The sequence below is a fragment of the Choristoneura fumiferana genome, chromosome 25, assembly GCF_025370935.1.
Source record: "Choristoneura fumiferana chromosome 25, NRCan_CFum_1, whole genome shotgun sequence".
Taxonomy (NCBI): Eukaryota; Metazoa; Arthropoda; class Insecta; order Lepidoptera; family Tortricidae; genus Choristoneura; species Choristoneura fumiferana.
The window spans coordinates 10,495,951-10,507,520 of NC_133496.1; the positions used below are offsets into that span (position 1 = coordinate 10,495,951).

General features: G+C 37.3%; 2 protein-coding genes across 2 annotated transcripts; one reads left to right on the forward strand and one right to left on the reverse strand.

The window, feature by feature from the left end:
* Positions 1–791: 791 nt before the first annotated feature.
* Positions 792–3,251, reverse strand: LOC141442096 (bactericidin B-4-like). The gene is made up of 2 exons (XM_074107008.1): positions 3,093–3,251; positions 792–2,142 (listed from the first exon to the last, which is right to left on the reverse strand). Exons 1-2 carry the CDS (start codon positions 3,192–3,194, stop codon positions 2,050–2,052), a joined length of 195 nt encoding a protein of 64 aa, XP_073963109.1. The 5' UTR covers positions 3,195–3,251; the 3' UTR covers positions 792–2,049.
* A 3,396-nt stretch (positions 3,252–6,647) lies between these two features.
* On the forward strand, positions 6,648–9,257 carry LOC141442095 (cecropin-D-like peptide). The gene is made up of 2 exons (XM_074107007.1): positions 6,648–6,793; positions 8,802–9,257. Exons 1-2 carry the CDS (start codon positions 6,701–6,703, stop codon positions 8,919–8,921), a joined length of 213 nt encoding a protein of 70 aa, XP_073963108.1. The 5' UTR covers positions 6,648–6,700; the 3' UTR covers positions 8,922–9,257.
* Positions 9,258–11,570: the final 2,313 nt, after the last annotated feature.

Here is an 11,570-nt window from a genome sequence, read left to right on the forward strand (position 1 = left end):
ATTTACTTGAGTGAAAGTTTCAACAATAACTTCTTTTGGAGCAGTTGTTTTATTTCACCAGCCGATAATAGGTAATTAAATTACAAAATCAATCAGAGTATGTACAGAGCTAATCGACAGACAAACCAACAGAATCATTAGCCAGGTGTTGTCCTCCCTACAGTCCGAAGTAGAATGACGCTCCGGCCAACGAGCCCGTCCACGTGCACCGCAACCGTTGGCTACGTCACACGGCGTTCGCCGCCATTTCGATGTTGTAATCGTCAATTGACAATGCTATAAGGTTTGATTATTGTAATCCACGACATATATACATATGTTATTTAAAAAAAAATCGTGGAGTTAGGTCATAAACTTAAGAATATGGAACGTCGACTTATCTGCAGGTTGCAGGTGGTACCACCATCTTGCTCGTTAATCCTGCCGAGAAGCAGCAGTGCTTGCACTGTTGTGTTTTGGCGTGGAGAGTAAGACAGCCGGTGAAATTACTGGCACTTGAGGTATCCCAATCTCAACTTAGGCCTCTAGGTTGGCAACGCATCTGCAATACCCCTGGTGCTGCAGATGTTTATGGGCGGTGGTGATCTCTTACCATCAGGGGACCCACTTGCTCGTTTTCCATCAAGTCGAATAAAAAAAATCTAAACGGAAAGTACTCGTTACTAGGTACTACATAATTATAACAGATCACCTCCTTAAGTTTTTTACCTATGTACCTATATCGAGTTGAAATTAATATTAGTAATGAGGAATCAAAATGATAATCCTGTGTGTGTAAAAAAAGCCTATAGTCAGGTTTAAATTAAGATTTTATTTCAAAATTAATAAAATTGATACAATTCTATTATTTCTGGGCTATTACATACAATGGCACTTAAAAAAGTCTTATTAAATATAATATAACTAAGTACTAGTATTAAATTATAATGAGCATTATTTTTCTTGAAGAAAGCTTTAAACGACAACCTTTTCAACGACGTTATATTTAGTGTTTCTTGGTAGTTCTTATGTTGACATCTCATTAACTTTTCCAATATAAATACGACTTATCTTCTTGTGTGCTACATAAAAATGACAAACTGTGGAATTAAATGGTAGCGCCAAATGTGGGTTAAAAAAAGCATGCGTACTCGTTACGTAAAGGGCCAGTGTAAACGTACCCTTAAATCGCGTCTTAGGAGCTGTTTCAACCAGGGATGTGTGAGGATGTGCTGGGAGGAATGTGTTATTCATAAACCAATAGGAACGCTTCATTTACCTCGCCTCAATCCGCTCAGCTGTTTCCACCAGAGCGGTGCTGTGCGAGTAAATGAGGCGTTTCTATTTGTTCATGAAAAACACATTTCTCGCAACATTACACATCCTCACCCATCTCTGGTGGAAACGAAGCCTTAAGGTGCCTATGTCTGCTTGTTTACCTTATACCATACGAAAAATGTATATCCTTTGGTAAACTAGTCTTCGACATGTATTATGATATCGCCTCGGAATAGCAACAGTCGTTTAACCATCGTAAACTTTGAGACGAGCGACACTTATCACTGCGTGTGCTGAGTTTCGTGGTACCAGGTATACAGTTCTTGTCAAGCGCGCGAGCGGACGCCTTGGATTAATAATTGTTTAAGATTATTGCTTTTATCGGTAAAACTAATCAGTCGGCCGCATTTGTAAGCTAAGAACATTATCAACTCTCTGCAAACTGGCCCAAAGTACTCGTACCTACTAGATGGTACAGCCGTGGAAACTGAATCGCGTACCAGGATAGAACCTTTTCAAAACCAATGTCCCTATGATTTCATTGGCAGATGTATGGAATATCAATATGACTTCAGTAGCACAAAGGTTCCACTCTGGTACGTGATTCAGTTTCTTTGACTGTACGAGCATGGCAGCACACTAGTGAACTAAAGTTGAGAATCGCGAATGCTAGTGTCTCATTGGTTGATAGTTTTTTCGTCGTTGTAGTCAACCTTTGGTGCGTATATTGTCGAAGAAAGGAATAAAGGCGTAACTGTCATTTCTTCAGGAGAGGTAGGAGTTAAAGGACGTTTATCCTTTAGCAATGGCTGCTGCTTGGCCGACGACTGCGACCGCTGGAGCAGCTTTGATGATGCCGTCGCGAATATTCTGGCCAACTCGTTCCTGCAAAGAAAGAGGAATTGATTAGTCAGAACTGTTTATTTGTAACTAATAAGAATGATTACTTCTTTATTTATTTATTGTTATCAATAAGAATTAAGGCATTACAGTAAAAAAATAATGCGCTGTAAAATTTTATTAAAAATGAAAAACAAAAAGACGAACACAAAAAAGGGTTTTTTGAAAGCCGTCCATTATTTAATGGTTAGTAAGTTACAAATCCGATGAGTGTGTTTAATTACTACTAAGTATATTCACCTTCCGGCCAGAGTACATTTTCGAATAACAACAGAAGGGGAAAAATGGGGAAGTAGGTACTATATTGTTTGGAGTGTTGAGTACTGCTAATGCCCATAAATGTAAAATGTTCTTGTAAAACTAATAATTTTTTTACAGACTATTTTTGATATACATATTTTATGTAAATTTCGTTATTTTTACTTGCATTGTCACCTAATCTACATACCTATGTAATCTGAAAATGGGTAAAATTTGATTTGTAAGATTCGATTTAAACCGACCAAAAACGTAGTAGGTAAGATAAATAAATGCCTGTACAAGAGATTGTTTAATTTTTTGTATTTTTTTTTACATCCACACGTCTTTTATTACAAACATAGTCGTAAGGTTTTTGACTAATACTTTTAATCTCTACCCAAAAATATAAAAAAGTATCTAATTTTGAATTAAATATTACCTACTATATAATATAATATACTTCATTATGATGAACATATAATCATGCATTTGATTCTCTGACATTAACTAAAATAGTCAGAAAGTAATGTAATAAATGTGAAAGTATCTCTGTAATGTTTGTCTGTTACCTTTTAAAAAAAATAGTAATGAACTTATTGTACATACACAAACTCTTTATTGTACATAAAACAAACATAATTGACAAATGAACTGATTTTTTTAGCAATTCGTTAAAATAAACATTTAAGACGTACCAATTTCTTAAAAGGATTCCACCGCGGGTTGGGCGCTCCTGACACCGCACTCAAAGCCACCACGCAGGCAAACACGAAGAACAAAACGCGAGCGAAATTCATTTTAAATTTAGAATTGCTTTTAAAATTTGAATGTGACAGCTTGAAGCTTGAAGAATGAATGATGTTCGAACGTCGATCGTTCCTTATATATTAAGAACTCGCCCATTTTAGTATTGCATTTATGCAAGTTAGAGTCAAACTGAAATGAACTTTATTAAGAAACGATAAGAAATTACGTGTGGTTTTGCGGAGGAAAACGGAGTGATAAAGAGTTCAGTGCGGGTCAGTTAGCACGGGAACTACCTATTCCAGAGCTTTGTTCGATTGCAGTGAATCCCCTTAACGTTTGTTTTGAAAACAAAGGAATAATGGATTCATTATTTAAATTTTCATTTCAGTTTTTTTGTAATACACAAAGTTCTCAAAAGTTTTATTTTTAACATACGAGTTTTTTTTTTAGGTCTTTGCCTACGGGTATACACAGTATGTATTACTTATTATTTAAGTCGATTCTCCTCCATATTTTTTGCAGACACAATTTTGAAATAAATTTATGCTATTTATGTTATTATTATGTTACTCCCATATTTTTTTAAAATCTAATGATAAATTTTGTTGAAAAGCGACTAGCCATATAGGTTAGGTTACAGAGAGAACCAAAGAATAAGACTACTGTTGTTATGTTTTCAATATTTTTGTATTTTTTTCATTTATGTGTACCTACAAGCCTACCTTTATTTACTTGTCATAAAAACAATACATTTATAAACATTGTATGAAAAATTAAGGACACATTTCGTCTGTTTACGTAATTTTATGGTTTATGGTTTAAGATATTTATTTCTCATAAGATTTACATAAATTACTTACTGAGAAAACAATAATTTTGCTTAAATCTGAATAAGAGAGGGTAGCATGCAAAAACGGTTGACGACATAAGTACATAGGCGCCTGTGCATGGTACACACACAGTAAGGCCAGTTGAACCGAAGTGTGACATGACAATTGGTTGAACTATGGTTTAACTCGATCAATAAAGTATACTCGTACTGGCGACGTGTCCATGATTTATTTATATTTATTTTCTTATCAGTACAACTGCACGCAAACTATGCACTAGCTGCAACTTAGGAATCTATCAGATTCATAAAAATAATAATTTAGTCCATCAGTTAGATTAAAAAAATAAAATCGGACACGTTTTTTTTCCTTTTCTCATGGAAACACTATCCGACGTTAATGGAATATATTTTTTTATCCAGGAATTTATCAAATTGGAACGTACAGCCAGTTTCAGTTACGTTGTAGTTGGATTACAGTTTGTCTGTTTTCAATTCCCAGACAAACTTAGCCCTTTTAAAGACATTGAAACGAAATTACGTTTACATTTCAAAAATCAACACGTCGTCCTTAACTGAAGGCATAATGCACTAATACTGAAAAGGTTTTGAGTTTGTCAAGCGTATTGATAACGTGGTTCAGGAATAGTTTATTAACTTTCAGAGGTCGATCGCGATAAGAAGGAAGTCCCTGAGTAATAAGGCAGTATAAAGTGTTAATTCATCTTTTCTACATATTCGAAGTAGGATATATTAGGTTAAATGAGTACCAAGTTTTCTGAGCAGCGTCTACTTATAAAAAGGCTAGGTCGAAAGACAAGGTCCACGAGATTCTACAACGCTACTTAATAGTTACTCTTACTTCAACCGTTGTCTTGGTTATTATAACATAGATGTGTTTCACATTGATATTCTTGCTCATATAAACTGTATTAATTTCAAGTACCGTGTTATCTGTCGTCTAAATGCTTAAAAATCGCAAAGAAAGTTCTATACAATTTACCAATTTTCTTGTTTAACTCCATAAGAATGGTAAACAGTTTTTCAGTTAGAAGGATTATTATTATTGTACTTACATGTTTCGCTTCGGCTGATAATTTACAATACGCAAAATAATTTATTGAATCAGGCGTTACTTTGCGGAGGTCCATATCAATGAAAACAACAACAACTGGTAGCATGGTGTACGGTTGTGTCACTCTGAAGATGAGCTCTGGTTGAGTTCGAAACGCGTCAGTGTAGTGTGGTGGTGGTGATAGATGGGTTTGTGTGATTTGTGTGTGTTCTTACAGTGTGGAGGTGGAGGAACTGCATGAACACGCATATTTTGCATAAGCTTAGCTATCGTAAGGTCGCGGGTGAGCAAGGAAATTCTTTTAGTTAATTAATACGCAAAATGTCCACTACACGCATAATGTGCAAACAATCAAAATGTAGAAATGTCCAGCAAAATGTACTTACGCTGAAAGTACATAACGCTAAATATGTCAAAAGAAAAATACAAATTTTGCGAATTGTTCAACGAAAAATGCACTATCCGCAAAATTTGTCAAAAGCAAGATGCTCAATTGCCAAACGTACAAAATGTAAAATGTAATATTAATACTAATTAAAATCTTTATTGCCATATAACAAACAAGTGGATACAAAATCTGCATATTATAATTAGGTACAAAATAGGTCTACACATTGACAATGGGTGCCGGTCTCAGCAAATGCTGGCTTTAGTTTCCAGAGCTGGTTTTCAGCCCGCACCCTTTGGCAGGGGTGGCCGTAACTAATACTTTTTTTTTAACTAGCCTACAATAGTGTCCCACTGCTGGGCAAAGGCCTCTCCTCTTGATCTCCACACCTCCCGGTTCAGCGCAATGTCAGGCCAATTCCTTGCATACGCGTCTAAATCATCCCGCCATCTCCTTTACGGTCTGCCTCGCCGTCGACGGCCGTGCTCCGGTGCCCACCAAGTGACTGTGTGAGCCCACCTCTGTGTGTGCATGCGACAGACGTGTCCAGCCCAGTCCCATAATATACTAAGATATTAAAAAGAATAGTAATTAAAAGAGGAAAAAATCTAACAAAAAAAAACATCAGTACACGCCCATAGAAGCTCATGTCAGTTCCTATGGGTACATGAAAAACAGAGTCAGTATTTCCATGTTGGTATGATCCGGGTCGGGAACGAGTGTCATCCCTATACTGAAATATACGGTGTAGATAAGCTATAGCCGAACATTTGTTGGAATCTTTATCAAACCATTGGGATCAAACTTCACATTCAAAAATTCCTTTTCACTGTGAATTTTCTACTCCATATATTTCTACTCCAGAATGTTGCGTCTTCAGTTCATCAGGGTACGAACCCAAATAAAAAGCTTAAAAGTAAACAAAGCACAACTTTTGGGGGTTTATCAACCGTTAAGTACCGTTTCCAATCAATATAAAAACACTCTATTTTACGAGACAAAGATGAACACGTTTGTGACCTGAACGCACCCGATATCTTTACCAACGTAAACCACAGTTACATAAACCAGTAATAAACCTTAAGAACAAGGATATATAATGTATAATATTGCATTACTTTTATTTTTACAACTGCTTAAGTAATATTGACAAGTTCTATATTTATACGAGGGCTTCCATATTCAAACTTCATTCTCTCATTGAAGCAACGTCTGTTAGTACGTTTTCGTTTGCATTATTTTGAAAGTTAGAATTCACATCAAGATGAAATTCTTCCGCGTTTTCATTTTATTTTTCACTTGCCTGATGGCAATGGCCAGTAACGTTTCGGCCGCTCCTGGATTTGGAAGGGAACTTGTAAGTATTTATTTTTAATTTTACGCACTATTTTAATAAGCACTGGCCAGTAATTATTAAATCAAAAATATTACATAATATCAATGTCTACTAGGTATCTCTAACAAGACAGTTGGTATCTTCGAATGTTTTGTAACAAAACGGCTAACAGCCGTTTTATTTTCAGTAAAGATTACAACTTTGTCGAAAACTCTCCGTACTTATAAGCTTACGGGAATTTAGCAAAACTTTTTTCTTTGGAACGTCGCGTTTCGGCGTCTTTTCCTCGGTATCTTATAAAGAAAACCCATTACTCTCAAGGACAACACATTCTTATTTCAACTTACTCAAGGTACTTCATGTAACGGCAATAATTACTTTATTTCTTTCAAACAAACACAGACTAACTGATACTGGCCGCATGGGCGAGCGTGTTCTGCGTCCATTGCGTGGGATATACGCTCGTCCCAAAGCGATTACCTGCCAGCACATGCAATGAATAAAGAAAATGTTAATCGTACTATGCCCGCTCCGCTTCCTACTGGCGTTCAGTTCGCGGCCTCGTACAACCACTCTTTGCCAAGCTTTGCTGATCCACGCATACTCGTATAGTGCCCCAGACGAGGCGTACTTACCTGACCTCATTTTTTTAAGGGGCTCCTAGGCGGGCCATATTTTCAGTGCAATATTGGCTGGCAACTATTGGTGTCCCTGTCTAACATGTGAGTAAGAGAGGGACACCAATAGTTGCCGGCCACTAATTGGAGTGAAAATATAGCCCGCCTAGGACCCCCTTTACTTATTCGCTAAATTCTGTTTTCACCTTTTATATTATTATGATCTAAGTAAACAGACGGGTACAATTTTTTTCATTTATTTATTAAGTACAAAAAAAATACACAGTATTACAGCTGTAAGCCAATTCACTGTAAAATTCAATTAATGTAAGCAACTAGACACTTATTCCACTTCCATCCATAGCCTCAAAAAATCTCAGACATACCTGTGCGACAGAGTTCGACCCATCGACTCGAAAAAAGGTTAGATTCCGGTGCTGATGAATGACAGAGGGGAATTGTGGGACACGTTAGTGCCCGAATAACAGGGGAATTACGATGTGACACGAGTCTTTGGTACTGCAAGCAGACTATGGTTACGTGGTCTGAGAAGATTTTTTGGGGAAAATGGGACTGCCAATCTTACGAGCATCGTCATCAAAATTGCTGAACCTTTTTTTATAGGTTAGAGTAGGTTAAAAAAGTATTAAATTTACCCCCAACAATGTCTTTTCAAAGTTAAATATCTCAATAACGGCTGAACCGAATTTTATTAAACATACCTAAGAACCACCGCAAAGAAACCCGCTTTCGAAAAAGCTTCATCAAAATTGTTCCATCCATTTGAAATCTACAATGCCGCAGACAGACATTGGCGTGAAACTTCTAACAGCATGCCGCCTCCACGTGCTTGGCAAACAACGGCAAACAGCGAACACCAATCAACGAACACGAACGTGTGGATAGATGTTCGACTGTGTTTGCCTGTTTTTGTTCGTGTTTACCAGTGATCGGCGTCGATGTCGGTTTTGTGCACAAATCAAAGGGTATTCGACAAAAGTGTTTGCGATGTATCCAAACGCTTGTCTGTAGTAAACGTGTTTGCGATGTATCCAAACCTTGTAAGATTTCTGTGAATTTTGATTATCCACCAACGTCTTGGTTTCCTTCTTTTTCGTTTAATTTCACTTTGCTTTATTTTTAAATAAAAATAGGTAACCCTAAAGTAATCGCTGCCACAACAAGCTCGTCGTCCGCCATGTTTGCCAATCCGGCATAATACTAGCATGTTCGCCAAGCCTGGGGATGCCGTGTTTGTGTTGGGTGATTGTGGTCAGTGTTTGGCAAGGTGTTTGGTATTTGTGGCAAACACCAAGCATGTGGAGGTGGCATTAGAATCGACAACTTCTACTCTATCGACATTACATTACAATGCTATGATCCTCACTGCTCAAAAATGCTTTTTTTTGCAGGAAAGAATAGGCCAGCAGATCAGAGACGGGATCATCAGTGCTAGACCAGCTCTAGACGTGATCAGAGACGCTCAAAAAATATACAATGGGGACGACGATGATGATGATGATGACAAATAAGCAAACATTATCAGTTCACTTATCAGTATATCTGATTAACTATAAATGCCTTATCATCTATTCCATCCTTATCGTCACCAGCCAGAAGAACTCCACAGCTGAACAAAAGCCTCCCCTTTGGAACGCCACAATGGATGACAACTCGCCATTTGCTTTCACCGATTGCCCGCAACTTTCAAGATCTCTTCAGTCCATCTAGTCGGAGCCCTGCCAACGCTATCTGTTATAGCAAATGTAAACCTATCTATAACTTAGTACAATACGTGTCCAGAGGCACGTCAGATGACTTTTGTTATTAGCATATGGCAGTCGCAAATTAAACTTGATTGAACTACACGTATTTCTTTTAATAATCCCACAAAGTTCAAGCCATTCAAATATTAACCTTATCACTAAAACACTAATTATAATTAATAAATTAGGTACTATATGTAGTGCCTGATTTCAATTGTGATACCATGTAAACGTTACTTTGTGATAACTGATAATACATATTTTTAAACATCAGCAAACAATTTTGTTTCTGAAAATTCAAAAATAACAGTATTTTTTAAAAGTAAATATTACAATTAAACCCTTCATTTTTTTTTCAAAAAATCACTTAGCAAGTTTGAACAAAAAAAACGCAGTTTAATATTATAACTAAATGTCCGTCTGTCTGTCTGTCTGCGGATAAGCCCAGAGACCCGTTAGTACTAGTAAGCTGTAATTTGGCATGAATATACATAATTATCAGTCACACCGACAGTAGTGCAATAAAAAAAGTAAAAAAAAAGGTGATTTTTTTTTCTTGACTAAACCTATATAGTGTGGGGTATCGTTGGATAGGTCTTTTAAAGCCATTGCGGGTTTTTCTATTCAGTGATCTCTTTGCGAAATATTCAACTTTAAAGTGCAAATTTTCATTAAAATCGAGCGTCCCTCTCGTCCCCTCCTAAAATCTAAACTGTTGGGTGGAATTGTATGAATCGAAAATTCATCATACCAGCCTATATACGTCCCACTGCAGGGCACAGGCCTCCTCTTGGAATGAGAGGGCTTGGGCAGTAGTTCCCACGCGGGCCCAGTGCGGATTGGGAACTTCACTTCGCAGGTTTGTTGTGCAGGTTTCCTCACGATGTTTTCTTCCACCGTAAAGCTCGTGGTAAATTTCAAATGTAATTCCGCACATGAATTTCGAAAAACTCAGAGGTGCGAGCCGGTGTTTGAACCCACGATCCTCTGCTTGAGAGGCCATAGGTCACACCACTCGGCCACCACGGCTCCAATCGAAAATTACGCGACCGAAAATACGCGACTCACAACTGGACGTAAATAGTTTAGCAAAAAGGATCCAAAGCACAGTCATTTTATTCTTTAAATTGGCTTTTGTTACTACTGAAAGTAAATCCAAAATTAAAAAAACTAATTGTTGAGATTGTCCTTTTCGTTAAACTACGTCCAACTCAAAAATGAAGTTCGTCTGCCTCCAACCTTGTGGGCTGGGAAAAATCAAATACTGGACTTAGGGGCTGTTTCACCATCCATTGATTAGTCTTAACTGGCGGTTAGGTGTGATGCCGTCTCTATTTGTTTTGTTCGAATAGATGGAGACGGCATCACATTTAACCGTCAGTTAACACTAATCAATGGATGGTGAAACAGCCCCTTAGAGTCATAAAATTGAGAACGGTTGTTTTAAATGCAACGTCGATGAAAACCGAGATAAAATTTGGGGAATTCCCGCGGGACTTTTACTTGTTAACCTTTCACTCAAAAGCGGCTGGATGGATTTGCATGGAATTTGGTATGTATCAAGATATCTGGACGCCTCAAATAACACATGTTACCCGCTTATTAGGGTTCCGGAGATAAAATGGCAAAAACGGAACCCTTATAGTTTCGCCATGTCTGTCTGTCTGTCCGTCCGCGGCTTTGCTCAGGGACTATCAATGCTAGAAAGCTGTAATTTTGCACGGAAATATATGTAAACTATGCCGACAAAATGGTACAATAAAAAAATAAAATAAGATTTTTTTTAAGGTAACCTCCCATAGACGTAAAGTGGGGGTGATTTTTTTTGTCATCTAACCCTATAGTGTGGGGTATCGTTGGATGTCTTTTAAAACAAAAGGATTGCTAAAACAATCGATTCAGTGACTTGTTTGCGAAATATTTAACTTTAAAGTACAAATTTTCATTAAAATCGAGCGTCCCCCCCCTCCCCTCTAAAATCTAAACCCACCGGAAATTTGAAAAATTGAAAAAAATCAGGATGGTAGTAAGTATATCAAACTTACAAGGAAAACTATAACGGTTAAGTTTTCTTGAGAATTTTTAGTAGTTTAAGAGTAAATAGCAGCCTAAGGTATAAAATATACCTAAACTTGGAAGATTCCGTATAAAATACGAAATCCTCAGAAAAATATTACTTAATTTTTCGTAATGGCTACGTAACCCTATTTTGGGCGTGTCCGACAAGGTCTTGGCCGGTTTTTATCCCTTTTCCGCACGCGATCGGAATGAAAATTTCAACCACTAAAAGCAGAGTTTAGACTTGCAAGAAAAATCGTGCAAGTTGCATTACATTGCGGCCCTCGATTGACCACTACAAACTCGTTGGCTGTACGGCCTCGCAATGTAACGCATCTTGCACGATTTTTCTTGCAA

Coding starts and splice junctions, on each gene's coding strand:
- LOC141442096 (XM_074107008.1), bottom strand. CDS start 3,194: ATGAATTTCGCTCGCGTTTTGTTCTTCGTGTTTGCCTGCGTGGTGGCT. Junction 2,143..3,092: donor GGAATCCTTTTAAGAAATTG/GTACGTCTTAAA, acceptor CTTTCTTTGCAG/GAACGAGTTGGCCAGAATAT.
- LOC141442095 (XM_074107007.1), top strand. CDS start 6,701: ATGAAATTCTTCCGCGTTTTCATTTTATTTTTCACTTGCCTGATGGCA. Junction 6,794..8,801: donor CTGGATTTGGAAGGGAACTT/GTAAGTATTTAT, acceptor TTTTTTTTGCAG/GAAAGAATAGGCCAGCAGAT.